This window comes from Vespa crabro, chromosome 24 (genome assembly GCF_910589235.1).
Source record: "Vespa crabro chromosome 24, iyVesCrab1.2, whole genome shotgun sequence".
In the NCBI taxonomy this organism is placed as follows: Eukaryota; Metazoa; Arthropoda; class Insecta; order Hymenoptera; family Vespidae; genus Vespa; species Vespa crabro.
Window position 1 is genome coordinate 2,402,377 of NC_060978.1, and position 23,484 is coordinate 2,425,860.

The following is a 23,484-nucleotide window of genomic DNA, read 5'->3' on the forward strand; positions in this document are numbered from 1 at the left end:
TAGAAATAAAAAATACAAAAGAGAAAAAAAAAAGGGAAGAAAAAGAAAGAGATAAAGAAAGAAAGACAAACAATACAAATTTTTTGATCTAAATTAACGAAAAACAATAACGAACGAATAATATATTTGATTATCGTTACGTAACTAAGTCCGTTGAAGAAGAATAAAAAGAGAGAAAAAAAAAAAAGAGAGAAAACATGCGATTAATTTCCCCCCTCCCCAACCCCGTAATTTAACAGCGAGATAATGTGTATATAGAAATAAAAGGAAAAGGAAAAAAGGAAAGAAAAGAAGGAAAGAAAGAAAGAAAAACAAGACGTAAGAAGGAAAAACACGAAAGTGATATAAAACGATTCAATGAAAATTTCTATATTCTTTGATATCGTTTTAATTCATTGTACTTCGTAGAAAAATGTCGACACTTTACCGACCGATCGACCGAGTGTACTCTACGTTCGATCGCAAATATATATATGTATCTACGTACATGTAATATATATATATATATATATATATATATATATATGTATATATTAATAAATACATATGCACATACATAAATATCATACATGCATACATAAGTAAATAGATATACATGCATAAATGCATACATATATACGTACGTAACGTCAAATTGATCGGCATGATCGATTCTTCGAAAATCGATCGTACGAAAGATGATCGTCTTCTTGTTTCGAGAAGAAGGATCGAATACGTTCGGAAGAAAAATTATAAGTCGAACGGGAGGAATATACGAAGAGAGTTGTATAGTTTGATGACGGAGAAGGGGGAGAGAAGGAGAGAAGTAGAGAGAGAGAGAGAAAAGGAGAGTAGAGAGCAGAGCGCGCATGAGCGCGCGAAAGAAGATAATAAGAAAAAGGAACCAAGAAGAAGAAGAAGAAGAAGAAGAAGAAGAAGAAGAAGAAGAGGAAGAAAAAAAGAAGAAAAAACAGAAGAAAAAGGATTTAGGGACGGAGGGCCCTAAATCGAAGTCGCAAGGTCGAAAAAGGGTCCAGGGACTTTGGGAGTCCGTCCCTGAGCTCGCTCTCTCTCTCTCTCTCTCTCTCTCTCTGTCTCTCTCTCTGTCTCTCTTTCTCGCGCGCGCGCGCGCGGTTAAGCGAAACCGGGCGAGCTGCTAACTCACCTCGTGCCACATTCCGTTGCTTGCTGGCTTCCCCGAACGTTTTCGTCGACGTTTCGTCGTAATCGATGAATAAAATAATAACGATGACGAACCGATGACAGCAATTAAAATATATATAAATAAACGGGCCGATAGAACAAACGAGACACCTTTAAAGATCATCCAACTTTTTGATCCGGCGAAACACCCGCGCACTTGCCACTACCGACACTTGATCTTTTCTTCCCCCCCCCCCTTTCCCTTCTCTTCGTCCTCTTCTACTATCTTGCTCTCCTTCTCTCTCTCTGTATCTTCTTCCTCTTCCTTTCTCTCTCTTTATCACACTCTCTCTCTCTCTCTCTTTCTGTTTCTCTCCTTCTACCTCACTCTCTCTTTCTCTCTTTCTTTCTCCTTCCTTTTCGTCAGTTTCGTAATTTCAAACGCGAACCGATTGCGCGCTAAAAATCAAATAACTCGTTTTCATCAATCGGAAATATATTCACGATTGATTGTCCAAATCGTCAAGCATAATAAAAATAGTAAATAAAGATAATGCTACCTTTAATAATAATAATAATAAAAAAAAAAAAATAATAATAATAATAATAATAATAATAATAGTAATAATAAAATAATAATAATAGAATAATAATAATAATATCGATAATATTAATATTAATAATCGTCGAATAAAAAAAGAAGAAGAAGAAGAAGAAGAAAAGGAAGTGGAGGAAAATGAAGAAGAAAAAGATAAAGAAAAAGAAAAAGCTGATGGTGCGGGCAGCTGCTGGTGTTGCTGGCGCGCGCGCGCGAGCGCGCTAACCGTGTTCCTGTTACTATCGCGTTGCCGCAATCGCGAATTATGTACTACAGCGGCCGCCGCTCGTCGTATATCCAAACTATAATATACGTCGCGCTGCACGGTCGAATGTCGACTGAGGCAGCCGGTCGACCCAAGCGACCGGCGAGGCAACGCGCAAGACTGGCCCATCGCGCGCCAGGGGCCGTACCACCTCTCCTCTATCCCCCCACCCCTCGCCATCCCAGCCCACTACCTATCTCCTCGTCGCACTTCTCGCGACCTATCCAGGAACGGCGCGAGTATACCTTCGCCCTACGCGATACCTGTTGACTAACGATGGGACTAATATACTCGCCGCCGTCTTTGTTTTTTTTTTTTTACACATTATAGGTATGTGTATATATATATATATATATACACACGCTCGTATATGTACGATTATACAAATATTTTTACTTATTTATCCGAGTAACTGGATATGGTATATAGTGTATACACACACACATACAGGTATATATGTATGTAATATATATATATATATATATTTGTAATATATTGGTTTTTTTGTTTTTTTTTTGTATCTTTTAATTTGTAAGACGTGTTTTTATTGTTGATAAAATTGTCTTATTATCGATTATATTCGCAACATCCCTGTTATTAAAATATTATTTATATATACTTATATATTCCAATATAATAATATATATATATATATATATATATGATTATTAAAATATTCAGTTTATCGATGATATTTATAATATTAATAGAGTATATATAGTGTGTATATGTATGCGTGTATATTGCTTGAACGTAATAATATGTGTGTATATATATGTGTATGTATATATATTATATATATATATATATATACATATATATGATTATTAAAATATTCAGTTTATCGATGATATTTATAATACTAATAAAGTATATATAGTGTGTATATGTATGTATGTGTATATTGCTTGAACGTTACATTATTTTTATTACTATCCTACGATCGATAATATACAGAAGCATATATAAGCAACGATAGTCGTAAACCGATCGATATGAATCAACCACAATTTTATTTGTAATACAATTGGTTTTACAGAATGTCTTGTTTCAGTGAAATATATTGAATATACATAAAGGATAATATAATGCGTACGTATATTTTCTTTAATCGTACATTAATCCAAAATATTGAAATTATAGATATTTCCTCTCGATAAAGATAATTTACAACATTCACCGTTTTTTTTTTTTTCTTTTCTTTTCTTTTCTTTTCTTTTCTTTTCTTTTTTTTCTCTTTTTCTTCTTTTTTTTCATTTTTCTGATTTTCTTTTAATACCTTAAAACTAACCGACAATTAATTAGGTTTAAATTTCAACACATTTACATGTGACGCTTTTTTATCAAGTCAATCTTTACGTACGCTCTTCTATAAACAACCTACGTCATTAGTTTCTTGATCGCCACGCTACAAATCTCTAAAATTTGTATTACAAGACATATAACGCTTAATACGTTTATGTTTATAGGCAGACTAAATTAAATCCACAAAAAAAAAAAAAAAAGGAAAAAAAAGGAAGTAAAAAGAAAAATAATAATAAAAAAAAAAAAAAAAGATGGTGCATATCAACGTGAAGAATAACGGAAAAAATATTGAATTTTTTTTTTTGTTATTTTTGTTTATATATATACTTTTTTGTTTATATATATATATATATATATCTTTTTTTGTTTATATATATATATATATATATATATATGTATACACATACTTATACTCTCCAAACTTCCATGGAAAATATTTATCCAACTAGCTTTCGTTAAATTTTGTTTATATGTAAATTTGTATTTTCAAAACGACAGAAAATAGAACAAGCTAAAACGTATCACTATTATACGTTTTCAACGTAAAACTCGCATGAAACTAAACAAGATATGCATAACATCATACGTCCAATATATATATATGCATATATATATATATATATACATATATATATATATATCTCGTAATTTCTGCATTTATTTTTCTTAAAAATGTATTAATAATTTGTATATTATGATTTATAATACAGGTGAATATACCTCCTATTGTATAATTATTATAATAATTATATTATTATTATTATTAATATTATATTTATGAAAAACCGATTAGAGAATATATCATGGATAAAGCCCGAAGCAATACAATGAGCAGCAGCAATCTATTTTCCATGCAGGTTTGATCGTTTCTAAGAAACACCAGAAATAATTTCCAAGTGTAATAGGATATATCAACAGAGTTTTATATATTTTTTTTTTTGTAGAGCACATCAAAAAAAAAAAAAAAAGAAAGAAAGAAAGGAAAAAGAAGGAGAGAAAAAAAAGAGAAAAAGAAAAAAAAGAAGAAAAAAGGGAGAAGGATTGGGGTGTAGGGGAAAAAAACAAAAAAGAAAGAATAACATTTAAGGAGATTCGGCATTTATGGGAAACGCGGATTTTGAAATGTAATCTTAACTGCTGATATTTGTTGTTCTAGTAAAAAATGATCGGAAAAGAACTGAGCAAGTACTAATCGGATTAAATGTACAAATGCATATTAAACGTGTCAGTAGTATGTATTCTGTCAAGATTCAGATTAGAAGTTTATAATTTTCAATAGCCAGTTACCTCGTGTATCTTTCTTCATGCCAGTCGTAAGAGGTAAATAAGGATATAATTAAAGATAGTAATGGAATAACAGTATTGCAGATTGGTGGTTAGCTCATAGATACTTGTCCATTAGCCAATAGTCTCTCAACAGCAGCATTTATATCTCCAAAAGTAGCGATCAAAGCTAAAAGTAAAAAAAATTCATTAAATCATCCTATGAATGGCCCTATATCATTTTAAACCAATCAACGAGAGTTCTTTATGATCTTCGTTATATTTAATACCTTGTAAATTAGCATCTCTGTTCACAAAACCCATAGCCGTAAGTTGTTCTAACTGTGCTCTGTAACGTTCTTCTGGTGGTGGTACAGGTTGCCCGTCGACTTCTACTCCTTGATTTAGTGCCATTGCTGATACCTAATACATGAAAAAAAAAATTTCACAATCGATAATAAGAAAAATAATAAAGTATATTGCATATAGATAAAATGATTTATTAGAAAGATAATATATACTTACCATGCGAGCCATAAATTGAGAAAATGCATCCTGCTGATTCGTATCCGTTGTTTGCCCTGTCGATGGATTTGAAGTTGTGGTAGCTGTATTTCCCGGTGTTGTTGCCGGTGCGCTAGGTACAGTTAGTCCTAAGCTAGATAATTATAACGTATATAATTCAGTTTTTATAAATCATCGATAATCACGTAAAACCTATTTTCTTTCTTTCCTCCTCCCCCTTCCCCGCCCGGCCGCCCACCCTAATATTATTTTCAATAAAAATTTACAAATACTGTAGAAATTAATATTTAATCACTTACTTTTCAACGAGTTCGGGTGCAACGGTTCGTAGCTGCTCCATGCCCTGCTGAATTTGCATAATAGCAGCTAAAGCATCCGGATTGGTGACGACATTTTGTATTTGTGGATTTTGCATTTGTTGTATAAAAGCCGGCATCATAGCACGCATTTGTTCTTGCATTTGTGGATTTGACCTAAGAAATGGATTTGCAGCTATCACTCTACTGGCCATGGCTGGATCGGCTGCCATAGCTTCTAATACGGATCTTGTATACGGGGCATTTAACATATTTCTCATTAATTGAGGATTCTCCATCATTTGCGCTGCAAGACTTTGCATTCCAGGTGAATCCAAAAGGCCTCTACCCTGACCTTGTTGTTGACCTTGATTAGAAGTTTCATTCTGACTTTGATTCCAGGGATTGGGTAAAGGATCTCTATTTTCTTGACCTTGCTGTGGATTAGTTTGTCCATCTTGATTATTGCTGTTTTCTACCAATGCTGCAAAAGGATTACGTTCGTTTGCTGCAGCAGCAAGCATAGGTTCTTGAATATCTCTATACATGCGGCGTAAAGCACTATATCCACCAGGAATACTCTCAAGATTAGATAGAGCACGATCATGTGAACGCATTAACTCTTGTAGCATAGATGGATTACGGGCTAGCTCCATTGTTTGTCTATAGAAATATATTTCTTATGTTATATTGTTTTTTTACTTATCAAATAAGATCTATTAAATAACTTTTATATTTTATTAATCATTATTATTACTCTATTTCTTTATAATTATATTTATTTATCTTATGATATTATATACTCACCTTAAAAGTTCTGGATTATTTAGCATGTGACTAATTTCTGGATTACTTTGCATAAGTTCCTGCATTTGGGGATTAGTTGTGACCAAATTGCGCATATTCTCTGGATCATTCATAAAGCTTTGCACCAATGGATTGTCAAGAACTTGACGCATTGTTTCTGGATTCGACAATAATTCACGTTGTAAACGTTGCTGCAAATCTATAAAATTAGCAGAACCTAATCCAAGAGATTCTAACCCCATAAGTCCACCTAAGCTACCAAGACCAAAAGGACTGGCACTTATATCGGCTGGAACATGAAATACAAAAAGAAAATAAATATTTCATCATATTGTAAAATATGATGTAGTACATATAGAATGGATATATATATATACATACACACACACACACACACACACACACACACACACACACACACATTATATATACATTGATATTTCTGTTCAATATCTTACATTTGATATTCTAACATATTTAATTTGAAAAGAATGATGTTAAAAATGTGGAAAATTTGATTCTTCAATTATAAATACAAATTAAATATCTTGAAACAAAAAAAGAAAAAAAAAAAAAAGAAAAGAAACCTCTTTAATATAAATTTATATAGAAAATATTTAATGGTATAAATAATAAATATATAATGAGAAATAATAAAATGAAATATCGTACCTTGTGGTCTTTGAGACGATACGGACTCCTGAGTTTGGTTGGTTGGTGTGCGGGGTGCTTTGATAACCAAATGTACGGTCAAACCATCCTTGACATTATGTGTAGTAAGTGTTTCATGATCTTTCATAATCTTCCCCGAGAATATCAAACACAACTGATCTATCTGGGCGTTAAATTTCTTCGAGACCGCCTCTTTAAACTGTTTATTTAAGAAAAAGTAATAATTAAAACTAACCCATGAATGACAGCTGATGTTTCATCGTAAAATCTAAGATAGTAAACGTTCGATCAAACGATACTTTATGACACTTACATCTTTAATCGTCGCATCCTCCTCTATTTCAACGCTCTGTTTTTCTTTCGGCGTTTTAACGTTAATAGTGATCTTCTTCCGATTCTCTTGCCCTTCTGCCATCTTGATTTGGTAGATGACTCGTTACTTTCGACGCTTTCAATTCTCTACCGTCGGAATTCTCAATTGCGCACAAAACTTTTCCACAACCTCGGCTTCTTGCACGCCACCTCAAATCACAGGTTTAATTTCTTCTCAATTTTCGAAGTAACTACTTCTGAATTTTGTCTAACAAGTTATACCAAAGAACTATAAAGTCTACATAGAAGGGCCAACTTGATCAACTATTCTAACGCTGAAAGATATATAATACGAGAAACGAGGAAACCGCAATACATACACACACGTCAAAGTATTCGACGATATTTCAATTAACATAAAATGATATAGGACGTATAATTTAATGATCGATATATCGTATCTCGATTGAATATTCTCGTTTAATGAAAAATATTTATAATCTTATTGTTTTTCACCGATCTATTAATATTACCTTTTGTATCGAAGAATCATCGATTTCCAAACTTATAGGTTATGTTACGTTGCCACAAGTACAACGTAAAAGTACTGGTTTTATTAATCCACACGTATGCTATAAAAGGTACAGGTGGGGTGTTGCCTGGTAGATATGTATATATATATATATATATGTGTGTAAACGTGCATGGAAATAAATAATTAAAATCTTTAAAATTTTTAATACATATAATATAATAAAAATATTTTAAGAGATAATATGATAGATAAATAAATATTATATTTATATTAATTATTATTTATTTTGCAAGATCATCATGGATAATAATATAATTCATTCGAATTGATATATTTCAGTTGTTACCAGCTGTATATTTTTGTCCTGGTTGCTTTTGTATTACCACGTGGAAGCTTTTAAGTGGTATTTTATCTTATGAAAAGTATATATAGTATATATATATATATATGATAGTAATTCGTATGTATATCATTGTGAAATCGTTGATGATGTTGCATGTGAAATATTTTGAATGATTCATGATTTATGATTCACATTAATTTCTTTTTTTTTTTTTTTTTTTCCCCTAATCAAAGAAATAATATATAACTTCGATCGTATTTCGATCGTATTAAAGCATGTTATTTTGAGATACTTGTTATAAGATCTAAAATAAGGATTAAAAAGTGAAGGGCATGATAAATAAAATGTTAAATATATAGTCTTGTTAATATTCAAAAACGTTTACTTTAAAAATACAATGTTCAACTTAAAAAAAAAAAAAAGAAAAAAAAAAGGAGAAAAAAGGGGGAAAAAAAAATTATGAATGGTTAGAAAGAAAACATTCTTTTACTTAGAATTTCTTTGTGGACAAAGATATTATTTCCACGAATTTATTTCAGAAAAATTAATTTTCTTTTTTTCATGGGTTTCCAACCCCTTCGTCGTATTCGCCCGAGCAGAACTTGAGCAGCTCTTTTTAGACGGACGTATCGTTTGTTATCTCTTCAATTTGAGATAGCAGCAGATAATAGACATTGCACGAGCATTGATTCTGCTCAACCATGACTTTTGCTAGATGCTTTCCACTTTGTATGAAATGATTCTATATGTTCGATGTTAACACCTAATAATAACAATGTTAATAATAACATATAAATATAAATATATATATATATATGTATATATGTACATACATATACAGAGTTAAATATTCTACATTGATTTATTATTATTCTTAATAAATATAAATTACCTGCACTTTTTGCTAATCCATCAGGACTAAAAGTAAAACTTCTTTTTTCATCTGGACTACAACCTGTAAGAAGTGTTACAACTGGAGCCTCTGTGTCGTTTGTTAATCCAACTTTCGTTTGTTGTGTAAGATAGTGACAGCATTCTATTATTTGAAAAAATAACCATGCTTCTTTATCCTTTGGCCTTGGACCTTTAATCAAAGGAAGTGCTAATCGTTCGTGCGGTCTTTGCGCTCGTAAAAATCTTGATCCCTTTCGAAGTTGTGTTTCTAACCATCTGGTTGCCTCTCTGGCACGACCACTTATTCGTTTTACTTCATCCAAAGCAGAGACAACTATAAATTGAAATTTTTTATTTGAAAAAAAAAAAAAAATATATATATATATATAAATATATATCAATGCGACGTTTGATAATATTAGAAAATATAATCTATTTTATTAAAATATATTAAACTGTTTTTACCAACGGTAGGAATGACCACAATAAATTTCTTTGCATATACCAAACGTTTAAGAGCAGGAGTATGTTTGGCTAAAGCTTCGTGATCAGGTACCAAATAAGGTGACATCAATCTAGATCGCAAACGTGTCTCTAAGGCTCTTACTTCAGCTTTTAACCAAAGTCTTCCCATATGTCTCATTAATTTTCCTCTTGAATGATTTGCTTCTAAGTCTTTACTCTCTAGATTATCACCCTTTATTGCACTAGAAATATTTGGATTGATCGTTATAAACAATTTGTTATCATTGTCATATTTTATCCCAGAATCTTTAGTAGAACTGAGATAATGTCCAAATTCAATTAATTTTAATGCCCTTAGCAGTATCTCCATTTGTTTATTCATCTTACACTTATGTAATATCTTCCAATTTAAACTTTTTTGAGCATCTTCCAATATATTAACACCTCTCAAATCTAAATCTTCAGGAAGTGGAACGAGCTTCACAAGTTTTTGTAAATCCTCAGTATTTGAAACAAAAATAGTGTTTGTATCCCAATCTCTTAAGATAACGTCCGTATTAATGTTTATTAAATTCAATAATATCGTTATTCGTTTAAGTAATATTTTTGAACTTCTTGCACACAGTCTTATGATATCATGATTACTTCTTAACCAATCACAACAAATTTTAATTGATGCTAGTATCCCTTGACCTTCTAAAATTTTCAAACTGTCGTTTGGCTTCAAATTATGTTTTTTCAATTGTGCCACATATGTTATTGCATTTATTGATCCACCAATTTCATCCAATGCAGTGCCTGAATTAATATTCGCTGTTATAGCCGTAGTGCTTTTAGAGTTTTCTACTGATTCTTTTTCATTCATAACTTTTAAATCTTTTTTTTCATCATTTTTAAGACAACCACCATTTTGTAAATGGGTATTTTCTCCATTTTGAAAAGCTACAGTTTCTGTGTAATTTGTTGTATTATTATCAATACTGTTTTCACCATTTAACTGTTCGTTTGATTTAATATTGACAGTTTCTATTTTTGTTTCTTTAGAAATACCTTCTTCGTCAGTTATTTCATCGGATAAACCATCATCTGACAATATATTTCCTTCGCTGAGAATATCATCCTCAGTTTCAGAAATATCCGTATTTGCTTCGTCGCTAGAGGATCCTACATTCATCTGATTTATATCACTTCCCTCGGAATCTGAACTATTTCTTCTCTTTCGACGTCGAAGTTTTGTAAGTAAACTTTTTGTTTTGTCAGGTGTCTTTTTTGTACTTTGATATGCATTTCCATTACTTTCTAAGATTTGTTTCGCATTATTCAAATTTTTATCAATATTATTTAAATCAGTAGATTCTTTGTCTTTATATGGATTTCCAATTTTTTCTTTTTTTTGTTCTTCATATACTCCAGCTACGTCCGAATTATTAAACATATTCTGTTTAACATCATTTTCTACAGAACAAGGTTTATTATTTGTTACTTCGTTTAAAGCTGATGGCACGTCTATCAATGACTCCTGTATTCGCGTTATAGCAAATTGTACTAATTGTGATAATATCGCTAATGTTATAGCAATGACACCATGTACTTCAGTGGATTCTTTACTTTTTAATTTGGAAATTGACATTAGACAGATGGCAACAATTTTAAATATTATTTCATCCGTTAAGTAAGATACATTTTCATTTCTGCACGATTGAAGATAATTTTCAATGTTATCATCATTTTTAATATCTATTGGATTATTTGAATCAACTTGTTCCATGCTCAAACAAAACTCAATGTCATTTAAAAGATCCTAAAAAGGAAAGGAAAAAAAAAAAAGAAAAAAAGAGAGAGAGAGAGAGAGAGAGAGAGAGAGAGAGAGAGAGAGAAAGAGAAAAAGAGAACATGATTCTATATAAGATACTATACATGTAATGTGACATATGTTTCATTTAAAATATACCTGGCACTCTTGATTTACACGATCAGAATTTGGAATTTCACAATCCCACAATTGCAACAGAGATAACAATCTTGATATACAATGCTGTACTGAACATTTATCATCGGAACACGTTGAATAAGTAATAATGGCTCTCTTCAAATTACCTTCTGCTCCTTCAAAGGGTTCAGAACATAGAACACTGTAAAGTACTATTTATGAGACTTATCAGATATTTAAAAAAAAAAAAAAAAAAAAAAAAAAAAATTAAATAAATTATACTAACCATCTCATATAATAATATACTGCATCGAGTCCATAATTTTTATTCCCTGCAACTGTACCAAGTTGATTATGTGACATTCCAATATTTGGATCTATGCATATCGCCATTTTGTAATATCTATTTGCTATCATAGGATCCCAATTTGGATCTAATTCCAATTTGTATCTAGTCAAATCACCCAGACATACCAAACTTCTGTGAATGAGTCTCATAACACATTGTTTCACTTCCTCTGTATTAACTTTAGATTGACCACCATTTTTATTTTTGGTCTGCAAGAAAAAAAAAAAAAAAAAAAAAAAAAAAAAAAAAAAAAAAAAGAAAATAATATTTTATATAACTTGTCGAATGTTTTTTTTTTCTTTTTCTTTTTTTTTTACGATTCAACACATTTTATTAAAATAAAATTACTTACATGTAAGGCTCCAGTTTCATTGTGAGTGAATGCAAAATCAATGACACCAACTAAATCTAAACCATATTCCAATTGTAATCTTAATATCAAATGATGATAAAATCCTATACCAACTGCCAAATGAACAAATAATAATGCTTTCTCTGCATCGCTCCAGGCATTATTCTATGATATAAAATTATCTTTAATTATTTTTATGAACTGTTTAAAAGGAAAAAAAAAAAAAAAAAAAAACCATGAATTCATAAACCTATGGATTATTACCTTTCGTAATTTTTTTGCTGCATATACAATGTCATAAAACCCTTTTCTCCATAATAATTCTTCAGTTTTACGACCATGACCAACGGGATCTTTAAAAATTAATCTCTCACAATAATCCTTTAATTTCACTCTTAACACTTCACCAGAGGGAATAAATATATCTGTTACTGTTAATGCTCGACTCCTCTGTTCATCCAATCTTTTAGCAACGTCTGTTATATTTCTGAAATATATTTATTTTCTGATCGATAAAAGTTACATAAATCCAATTCCATTGGGTCCAAAACCAAAGCAATAATAATAAGCACTGTACCAAAATAGCATACTAAATTTAATATCAAGAGAGAAATTGTCTTAAAAAAAAAAAAAAAAAAAAAAAAAAAAAAATAAAATTCATTGTTGCATGAATATTAAAATAATAAAGGTCATAATATCGTTTTAGATTAAACTTTTGAAATGAAAGGAATATGATATTTAAACGTCTACAATGAACGGCATAGCAATTAAAATTGATGTTCCTCGTTAGGTTATACGGAATCACTTCTCAAAAATAATTCGACATATTTTGGGGAAAAAAAAAAAAAAGAGAAAAGAAAAAAGAAGGAAAAAGAAAAGAGAAAGAAAAGAGAAAGAATCAAGTAAAAGTATTATAATTCAATTGCTCTATAAGAAGTAAATATAGAAAAAGGAAAGAAAAAAGGGGAAGAAAAAAAAAAGATAAAAAAGATAATGATTGCTTTTACTTGTACAAACGCCTAGTAAATTCGACGCAATCAGATGTTCGGGCATCTACAGTGGTATTGTACGTCCTCCTCATTTTGCTCGAATCATATTTTAATCCCCGACCGATTCGTCATTATTCATTTCCCCGCGGTCTCATGACACGCGTACCTCCAAATCACGATAAGAAAACACGACATTCGCCTTCCCTTAGCTTGAAAATAGTTCTTCGTAAATCACGAAGCTACCTTAACGGTGAATTTATGCTTAACACCCCGCGTTTTCAGAACAAAAAGTCTGTTAAAGGACTATATGCATAACGTTACGCGCGCGCACACAGTTAGAAAACTACAAAACTTACTACTGACGCTTGCAGTATAAGCCAACTCAAGTTATATATACATATATATATATATATATATATGTGTATAGATATGGATGCGTATAAATGCATATTCTCTCACGTGGAGGCGCTGATGTCGAGATATTTTAAAATACAGTAGAGTATCTATAATATATTCTTTCAATTGTTTCACCGTAGATTTCCCGCCAGTGACGTTATTTCCTGTCACTTTCTTAGTTATCTTTAATTTTAAGAAAGACGATCCGATTGGTCACATTACGACATTTCCCTATAAGATAACGATAAAGTACGTTAAACGTACAATATATATTATTTATCATTAATCGTTACTCGAGTATATTACTCGGTGATAAGGAATAAAAGAATAATTTAATATTTTCGAGTCATACATGTGTTTTGAAAGATTTAAATTATTTTATATCCGATTGTTTCGAGGATAAAGGAGGAGAAAGAAAAAAAAAAAAAAAAGAAAGAAAGAAAGAGCGATGTCGTATAAAAAGAGAGAGAGAAAAAAAAAGGAAATAAATAAATAAAAAATGGATTATCAGAGATTCTTAAAGAAAAAAATTATTATCGTCGTACGAATATTTACAGAGAAATATTTATAAGTATCCTTTCATTTTTTTTTCTCTATCTTTTTTCTTATTACAATATTTAATTTGAACGTTAGTTAGGATTTGACGATATAATTTTTGAACGTTGTCCGCTAGAGGCGCTGCCAACAATAGATCTGCTTAATACACGGGACGTATCGAATTCTCGGACAAGTCTCAAATTGTCATCGTTTCGTGCACGTACTCGGAACTCGACAACTTTTTTTTTCCCCTCTTGTGTCACATCAAAATCCCGTGCGGTTTTTTTTTCCCCCCTTCAAACGAATCAACGATCATTACAACAAGGTAACAAAATTAATATATTCATTTTTCAAATTGTAATTGAATGGATGATTTATATAGTATGCGATTATGTCGTCGTTACGTATATACATGTGTATATATATATATATATCTATATAATTTGGGCGAAAAAATATTCTATGAATATTTCCTCGATCGTTCTTCTTTAATTTATCCTTTTTTAATCAGGATTATTTCTACGAGTCTTTCTTTCGATTTCGAACTAATTACATGGAAATCGATTAGAGCGCCAATGTATCTAAGTGTTATATATTAAGAACAAGTGTGAAAACAACTTTGATGAAAATCTCACGAGAGAGAGAGAGAGAGAGAGAGAGAGAGAAAGAGAATGAGAGGATGAGAGACTCTTCTTCTGTCTGTAACCTTGAAGGACAATTTTTTTTTCCCCCTTAGTATATAAGTAAAAAGATTCGGCATTTTGAACATTACTAAATCAGCAGAGGTCATGACCTCTGTTACTCTCAGATATAATAAAGGAAAAAAAGAATCAACATATGATCGGCTAAAATCAATCAATTTAATTGAAAATATCGAAATTAGTTTCTTTCAAATTGATTGAATCGACAAAGAAGTGGTTTGACCTGTTCTAGTAAAATTACGTGTGTGTGTATGTGCATATATGTCTCTCTCTCTCTCTCTCTCTCTCTCTCTCTCTCTCTCTCTGTCAACCTTGACGCGTCCTTTTCGTACGTACTTCACGTTCTACGAGTGGATTCCCAATCTGCTTCGAATATACGTACATATATATTTATTCCTTCTAATAAATCCATATATATATATATATATATATACACACATATATATATATATATACACATATAAACACACATGTATATATATATATATATGACTTCAGAGATTAGAATATAGCAAAGACTATTAATATAATAATGTATTTTTGTTCATTTGATCGTAAATTTCTGGGATCGTTAAAGAATCTTTACAGCGCATGTTCAGGTTGCCGTTATCATTGAAATTTTCTAATCTGTAACATCGCATTTCGAATGAACTTGAAAGTACTTGTTAGATCCGATACTTACATATTTATCATTATTAATTTCAAACATTATTAATAAAAGTGATAAAAATAAATGACAAATAGAACTTGATAATCTCATTTGACACGAATTCATATTAATAGGTTATTGTCATTACGTGATACATAGAATGATGATATTTATTATATCGTTTTCATTCGGTTTTAACCGATTTTTAATAAATCCCAATAAAATTAAGTTTATCTTGAATCCGACGATTTTTCGTCGATGATACAATTGATAATTCGTTGCGTAATAACTCGAAGTGCAACCTCGAGTATCGATTATCTGAATATCTTTTTTGATGATCGAACGATGTCTAGTAGTACGATTATCACGATGGCCGGTTTTTCTTTTTTTTTTTTTCTTTTTTTAATTTGTATTTTTCTTTTTCTTTTTCTTTTTTTTTCTCTCTCCCCGACCGATCGATCGATCAAGTTTATCTCATTTGTAAAAATACATATCTATATATGTTCTATATAATTGAGGAGGCACTAATTTTCAAATTTGCCGCGAAAAGAACTAGGCGTGGCGATATCGGCACATATAAGATCATTACACGATCAATGGCACGTACGTATCGCGTGACAATCTCGTGTCTTCTGACTTTATGCTTTTCAAATTCCTTTCTTGTTTCTCATTCATCAACAATAAATCATAACGATTGTTAGCCTCGAGAGTATAACATGTTGTTATCATTTACTCGCGTGTAAATCGCCATCGTTAGAGTACCATTTTATAGATTAAGACATTTCTGATTATTAATTAATATAAATTATAGGATAATCGTTCTTTGCACGATATATTGTATCATTTCTATGAATGATATTACATATATTGTGTATAATAACGTAATATGTGTAATAATGTAACACGTGCGAGTACGTTGCCGTGTTTATTTCTCATTATTGGAAATTATCATTGTGTGAATAGAATTTTATAGGTTAATACATTTTATTTCTAACATTAATTATTTGATCGTAGGGATTTTCTTTCAGAGATTTTTACGAAAAAGAAGGAATTTTATATTATTAAGATTCTTCCTTTATCACGCATCGCGAAATAAAATAAAAATAAATTTGTTAATAATCGTTTGTAATATTACACAAAATGTATGTTCTCTTTTTATATTTTTAACTTTTTTTTTGCATTCTTTCTTTTTATTTTGTTTGTTATTAAATTTTTGCATGTCACTGGAACGTAATAATAAAAATCTAATCCTTTACATTATAATTTTTTTCGATTTGTTTTTACGATTTGTTTATTTAATAAAAGTGACGTCCATATTGTTATTATTTAATGAACTACGTAGTAGTCACGTGATTATGTCACGCGTTTTCTTTTGAATTGGTTATCCTTGGAAAGTTTATGAAAAGATATTATATAAAAGATAATAAATGACATTGTTAGTAAGTTCATAAAATTCATCGCGAATGTTTGTTCATACGAAAGATTTTTATTTATACAAAAAATAACCTATAACGTTATACGAAACAATTGAAATCGATAGATGGATGCTTTTAGAGATAGAAAACGAAGATTATATTATTTTCCTTAAAATTATAAATTATTCGTTCGTTTTCTTGATTATCATCATACTTAATATCATCATCATTATCATCATCATCGTCTTCCTCGTCGTCGTCGTTGTTATAATTATTATTACTTATAACCTTCTTTACTTTGTAAATCGATGTTCGAGACTAGTAATTTTCGTTGTTAGCAACGTCATTTTATTTTGGGAACGAATCGACGAGAAGAAGAAGAGGATGAGGATAGCATAGTTTCGTTCCTAACCTCAATAATATTCTTTCTCTCTCTCTCTCTGTCTCTTTCTCTCTTTTTCTCTCTATATGTCTAGTTCTCTTTCTTTTTTTCTTTATCTCTTTGTGTGTATTTAACTAAATACAATAGAACGTTTGAAATTATACGTGCATACATACATACATACATATATATATATATATTATACATACATACATATGTATACGAGAACGCGATTTTATTCAATACGTAACATTAATGTCGTCAATAAAAATTTCTACTTCCTTTTTTCTCCCTCTTTTCGATCATTGTCGTCGTCATCGTCATCGTCATCGTTAAATACGAGACAACGATTTTTCTTTGGTTTTTATTCCTCCTCCTCTTCCTCCTTCTTCTCCTCCTTCTTCTCTTCCTTTTCCACTTCATCGTTTAATTTTTCGTCATTTATAGTATCGTCTTCGTCATTGTTACAAAACTCTGTTATTGCTACTAGGTTCGTTAATAAACGACGACGTTTAGTGTTGGTACGATTTACACATTACTTAAAATATTCGATATACTCGATCGATTTGTCACTGTGTCATCATCGTCGTTCTCGTTGTCGTCGTTGTCGTGGTTTCTATTTTCGTTATTGTGAAAATCCGTTCGTTATACTAATTCCAGTTTTCCATTTATTTACGCAGCCTGCTAGAATGGTCTGGATTACCGTCGAAGATAAGGTACTGATTCTGGATACATATTTGTATATGTACAATATCGTTTATTGATAAATCGATCGATTTTTCTTTTTCCCAATGCGCCCTGCCTCTTTTCTTTTATTTCTTTTGAGTTGTTTTTCTTTCTCTCTCTTCCTTTTCTATTTCTTTTTCTTCTTCGATCGTCATTGTTTATCGTTATTTTTTTTTCATTCTTTTTTTATTTCTTTTATTTTTTTTTCTTTTTTATTTTTTTTCACATTTCCATTCGATTTTTCTTTTTCTTTTCTTTTTCTCTCTTATTTGTTTCCCCTTTTCACTTAGGGTTTACTTTTAGTTACCACAACGCTTTTTTACTACGTCCATCTACCCTCCATTTTTTCATTTTTTTCTTTTTCTTTTGTTTCATTTTTAGATCTTATTTAGTCACATGTATATTGTAGTTAATAACTTGTATTCTTGTACTTGTTCTTATTGTTGTTGTTGTTGTTGTTGTTGTGTCTTTTGGAGTTTAATAATGATTGAATTACATTAATGGGAATACAAATGAAAGGTTTAAATTATTTATGAATGTATAAAGGATAAAAAGAAAAAAAAAAAAAGAAAGAAAGAAAAAAAAAAGAAAAACAAAAAAAAAAGGAGAGAAGAGCAAAATAGATCGTTCGATAATTTATTTATGAATCTTTCTTCTTTTATTTTCATGAATAATGATGACCTTCGTACATATATTCCTATTTATGTAAAGCTATTTTTGATATTACTATGTAATATCGATCAAAGGTAGGTATATATAAGTATCTCTATAAGATCGATAATCAAAGTCAATGATCTTTGAAATATATAAATCGATTGAATATTCGATTATTCTAGCAAGTTATGTAGACGAATATTTACAATTACGTTTTCTTTTGCGTGTAATAATAATATATAAGAACGATTGCAAAAGAGATTTATCCTCTTTCTCTCTCTCTCCTTCTCTCTTTCAAAAGAGAGAAGGAGAGAGAGAGAGAGAGAGAGAGAGAGAGAGAGAGAGAGAGAGAGAAGAAAAGCAAAAAAAAAAAGTATAAAATTTATTTCCGATAAACTTCGACGATAGATCACGTTATTCGAATTAGAAAAAGAGCTTGCAAAAGTTTATTATTCAATTCACTTTTTTTCTTTTTTTTTTTTTCAATCGATATTTTTAATAAATATATATATATATATATAAAGATATATATATATATATATATATATATATATATGCGTGTATAAATATTTTGGTCGTGATAAGTAATTAATTGGATCGAAGTTTGCGTCATTTGTATATTACTTATCGGGAGATATTTTATTATAAATATTGATCATTTATATGAAATATTAATCAAATTAATAAAAAAAACAAAAGAAAAAAAACGCCCATATAAATAGCAGCCTTTTCGATTATCTCGATTATCTTTTTATTATCGCGACGATTACGACAATAATCTTGTTTTTCTTTATTTTCCTTTTTTATGTGTTTATGCCAGCTTCTTTTTCTTATTTATTTTCTCTTTTTTTTTTTTTTTCATTTTTTTTTTTGTATTTTTATTTTTTTAAAGGGATTTACTTTTTATTCATTATTCTTCTTTTCTTTTTTTTTCGATCGATCGAATTAGTTAATCATTTCTCCCTCTCTCTCTCTCTCTCTCTCTCTCTCCCTCTCTTTCTGTATTTATATTTACGAGAATGCATGCTCTCGATGACGTAAATTAGTGCATGCGAATTCTATTAGTACCGATTAGATAACACATTTTTATATGAAAGCTATACTTAAAGATTACGTTTAGCAATTGCAATGTACATATATATTTTTTTCCTTTTTATTTATTTATTTTTTTTTCCTTATGATCTTTATATTACATCCATCATTTTATACAAGGTAGTCCAAATGAAAAAAAAAAAAAAAAAAAAAAGAAAAAGAAAAAGAAAACCTTGTAACACTGAATTTGGTCCAACTTGTATAAATAATTTTTTTATATTTTCATCATCATAATAATAATAATATTTTAAATATAAAAAATATAATAAAAAAAAAAAAGCTTATGACCTTTTATTTATATTCACATGTTATATGTAAAACGCATGTAACATATTAGAATTATTATATAATAGTATGAATAATTTTTGCAGATGGCTGGAAAGCCGAATAATCAAGCGCTTTATGCTCAAAGCCAATTGGATCATATGTGTGCCCTTGACATAGACAGTCATGCATCCTTCGTACGTCTTTCTGGTATAATCTGTACGATTGGACCGGTCTCGAGATCCGTAGAGACCTTGGAGAAGATGATTGAAACTGGTATGAATATTGCCAGGATGAACTTCTCTCATGGATCTCACGAGTATCATGCTGAGACTATTAGAAACGTTAGAGAAGCACAAAAAAATTTATCAGCTCGTGCTGGCATCAATATTCCTGTAGCCATTGCTCTTGACACCAAAGGACCAGAGATTCGTACTGGACTTTTAGAAGGCGTAAGTTCCATCATTAATTTATTATTTTTAATGATATTATATATTTTTTTTTTATTTCTCTCTCTCTTTCTCTCTCTTTCTCTCTTTTCCTCTCTTTCTCATAACTAACGTAATCTTCTATTAAAAAAAAAAAAAAAAAAAAAGAAAAAAAAACACCGTCCGACAGTAAAAAATAATTCCAATCATTGTGTAAATGTTTGAACGATGTATCCTCGATAAAAGTAATTATTTGTCATATATTAAATAGACGTATCACGATTATTTTAATGGTCGCATTTATGTATTAACATTTGCGATTTAAGTTTATGTATTTATTGATCATTTAACTGATAATAAAAATTTATCTATATCAATAAAGATATATATATATATATATATATATATATATATATATATACATATATATCAATAAAGATTAATTATTGATGTAGGGCGGCTCGGCCGAAGTGGAATTGGTCAAAGGGCAGGCTTTTAAATTGTCGACTGATAAGGTTTATTTGGAGAAGGGTAATGCTAGTACGATATACGTCGATTATGAGAATATTTCGAAAGTTTTGAAGGTCGGCAATCGTGTATTCGTGGACGACGGTTTGATATCTCTCATCGTTACTGCAGTCAGTGAGTAATTTTTTCGTTTCTGTTCTTTTTTTTTTGTTGTTGTTTTTCTTTTTTTTTTGTTGTTGAAATACAAAGAAGGGGTTAATATCGATCTAGTATTTATATATCTTTTATTGTTATTATTTTTATTTCTTTACAATAGGTCCAAACTTAATTACCACAACCGTTGAGAATGGTGGAATGTTGGGGTCTCGTAAAGGCGTTAATCTACCGGGTGTCGCAGTAGATTTGCCAGCAGTTTCTGAAAAGGACAAGTCAGATCTTGTATTCGGTGTCGAGCAAGAAGTCGATATGATATTTGCATCGTTCATTAGAAATGCCGCGGCACTTACCGAGATACGTGATATATTAGGTGAAAAGGGTAAAAATATCAAGATTATTTCGAAGATAGAGAATCAACAAGGTATGACAAATCTTGATGAGATCATAGAAGCGTCCGATGGTATAATGGTTGCTCGTGGTGATCTTGGTATTGAAATACCACCGGAAAAAGTTTTTCTTGCGCAAAAGTCTATGATATCCCGTTGTAATAAAGTTGGTAAGCCTGTTATATGTGCTACTCAAATGTTGGAGTCTATGGTAAAAAAGCCACGTGCTACAAGAGCCGAAACATCGGATGTGGCAAATGCCGTACTCGATGGTGCCGATTGCGTTATGTTATCAGGTATTTAACAAAGAAATAAATCATCCTAAATGAATGAAATAATATTGGCTTGTATATATATATATATATAATTAATAATAATAATGATAATGATAATGATAATGATAATGTCTCGTTTAAGGTGAAACTGCTAAAGGTGATTATCCTTTGGATTGTGTGCGTACAATGGCCAATATTTGCAAAGAGGCCGAAGCTGCAATTTGGCAAACACAGATCTTCCATGATCTTTCAAGCAAAGCATTACCACCAATTGATGCTACTCATGCAGTTGCTATTGCCGCCGTAGAAGCGTCGGTCAAGTGTTTAGCCAGTGCTATTATTGTGATTACTACGTCGGGCCGGTCAGCACATCTTATTGCCAAGTATAGGCCACGCTGTCCGATCATCGCGGTCACTAGATTCCATCAAGTTGCGCGGCAAGCACATCTTTATCGTGGCATTTTACCGCTTTACTACGACGGTTTGTTCATTAATCCATGTTTCTCTCTCTCTCTCTCTTTCTCTCTCCCTCTATCTCTCTACTTAATTATATTTCATAATTAAATATTAGCGTTAAGATTAGTTATATGACGCAAATGTGTGCTAATGGAAATTTAATGCTAATGAGATATCTTTTTTTATTATGTCTTTTTTTTTTATATATATATATATATATAGACGCACCACTCTCTGATTGGTTGAAAGATGTCGATGTAAGGGTACAGTACGGATTGAAATTTGGGAAGAGTCGTGGTTTCGTACAAGCTGGAGATTCCGTTGTTGTTATCACTGGTTGGCGACAAGGTTCTGGATTTACAAATACTCTTCGCATAGTGTACGTAAATCCAGATTATCAAACACGTATTTCTAGTAATTATAGTATAGCGTCTACTGAAGATGATTATCTTTATTTTTAAAATGATTATATGCATGTTTATTCGATATATAATTTGTTCGTGATTCATAATATTTTTATTGTTTGTTTATAAATAGGATTATGTTTAACTTAAACTGTGCATGATTTAAAAAAAAAAAAAGAAAAAAAAAGTGTCACTTAAATAAGATTCCATATGTTATATCTTGAATACGATTAAACTCATTTTGCATTTTTTTGTTTTTTTATATAATAGAAATATTAATATATCATTTGTGTTTCAGTGTGCATGTGTATATGTATATATATGTGTGTGTTATATCAAATTTATAGAATTCAAAGAGATCAAAGTACAGTTATATTTTTCTACTCTTTATTATCAAGTTAATTATTAACTTGTGATGATTTTTATTAGTTAATTTTTTTTTCTTAATTAATCTGTGTACGTCTATCTTCATTGCTATTAATATTTGATTTTTTTTTCTATTTCTTTTATAATAATCAATTATTTATATCTTTTTAGAACCGTGGACTGAACCAACACTGGTAATGATGGGTCTCGTTCATGATTAATTACTTTTGCACAATGATTATTATTGGGCAAAATGATCGATCACTGGATGAGTCTCTTAATCCTTCAGACATAGCTCTCATTTAAAAAATAAATACAATACTTGGCTACAGAAACGACATCATATCACAGGAAGATCTATCTAAATAGAAATTTTGAAAACGTGCGTTTAATAAATAATCACCATGTTAACGCAAACCGTAGTAAATTCGTTGTAGAACAACGATACTATTTTGTTAGTAGACCCAGTATTATTATAATGCTGTTGAAAAGTATCCATTGAAGTCTGCCGTACAAAATGAGGTATAAATATATATATACATATATATATATATATATTTATATATTTATATGTGCAAAATGCTATGAAAACAGTTTGAAAGAAAAGTTTAAAAGAGAAATAAATTATTGTAATGAGAAATTTTTTTTGACTTTTATTCGAACCGAATATAGTTGAACATACGTCAACAATACAACTGTTGTATGAT

The 23,484-nt window shown here is 30.3% G+C and overlaps 4 protein-coding genes across 8 annotated transcripts in view; 1 reads left to right on the forward strand and 3 right to left on the reverse strand.

Moving 5' to 3' along the window:
• The window catches only part of LOC124432187 (myb-like protein Q), a 40,907-nt gene extending 38,766 nt beyond the window's left edge, over window positions 1-2,141 (reverse strand). The window contains exons 1-2 of one of the 3 annotated variants that reach the window (XM_046980873.1): window positions 1,947-2,141; window positions 1,145-1,581 (exon numbers count right to left, since the gene is read on the reverse strand). The gene's annotated coding sequence lies outside the window, so the exon portion shown is untranslated. Of the gene's footprint in view, window positions 1-623; window positions 757-1,144; window positions 1,728-1,946 lie in introns of those variants that run through there. The other 2 variants (XM_046980872.1, XM_046980875.1) reach the window with 2 other exon arrangements.
• A 2,365-nt stretch (window positions 2,142-4,506) lies between these two features.
• Window positions 4,507-7,839, reverse strand: LOC124432184 (ubiquilin-1). Of its 2 annotated transcripts, XM_046980863.1 has the most exons (8): window positions 7,699-7,839; window positions 7,167-7,375; window positions 6,854-7,052; window positions 6,182-6,470; window positions 5,378-6,037; window positions 5,079-5,211; window positions 4,844-4,976; window positions 4,507-4,743 (listed from the first exon to the last, which is right to left on the reverse strand). In XM_046980863.1, the coding sequence occupies exons 2-8, from the start codon at window positions 7,266-7,268 to the stop codon at window positions 4,667-4,669; spliced, it is 1,593 nt and encodes a 530-aa protein (XP_046836819.1). In that variant the 5' UTR covers window positions 7,269-7,375; window positions 7,699-7,839; the 3' UTR covers window positions 4,507-4,666. The 2 variants fall into 2 exon arrangements, with proteins under 2 accessions (XP_046836819.1, XP_046836818.1); XM_046980862.1 differs by lacking the exon at window positions 7,699-7,839 and having other exon boundaries at window positions 7,167-7,450.
• A 688-nt stretch (window positions 7,840-8,527) lies between these two features.
• Window positions 8,528-13,398, reverse strand: LOC124432182 (protein SMG5). Its single transcript, XM_046980861.1, has 8 exons — window positions 13,041-13,398; window positions 12,298-12,520; window positions 12,034-12,198; window positions 11,619-11,890; window positions 11,354-11,534; window positions 9,403-11,203; window positions 8,936-9,271; window positions 8,528-8,806 (listed from the first exon to the last, which is right to left on the reverse strand). Exons 1-8 carry the CDS (start codon window positions 13,112-13,114, stop codon window positions 8,739-8,741), a joined length of 3,120 nt encoding a protein of 1,039 aa, XP_046836817.1. The 5' UTR covers window positions 13,115-13,398; the 3' UTR covers window positions 8,528-8,738.
• A 722-nt stretch (window positions 13,399-14,120) lies between these two features.
• LOC124432295 (pyruvate kinase-like) lies at window positions 14,121-23,417 on the forward strand. 2 transcript variants are annotated; one of them, XM_046981105.1, is made up of 8 exons: window positions 14,128-14,280; window positions 17,783-17,818; window positions 19,946-20,290; window positions 20,722-20,908; window positions 21,051-21,572; window positions 21,694-22,032; window positions 22,230-22,386; window positions 22,949-23,417. In XM_046981105.1, the coding sequence occupies exons 2-8, from the start codon at window positions 17,792-17,794 to the stop codon at window positions 22,959-22,961; spliced, it is 1,590 nt and encodes a 529-aa protein (XP_046837061.1). In that variant the 5' UTR covers window positions 14,128-14,280; window positions 17,783-17,791; the 3' UTR covers window positions 22,962-23,417. The 2 variants fall into 2 exon arrangements, with proteins under 2 accessions (XP_046837060.1, XP_046837061.1); XM_046981104.1 differs by lacking the exon at window positions 17,783-17,818 and having other exon boundaries at window positions 14,121-14,280.
• Window positions 23,418-23,484: the final 67 nt, after the last annotated feature.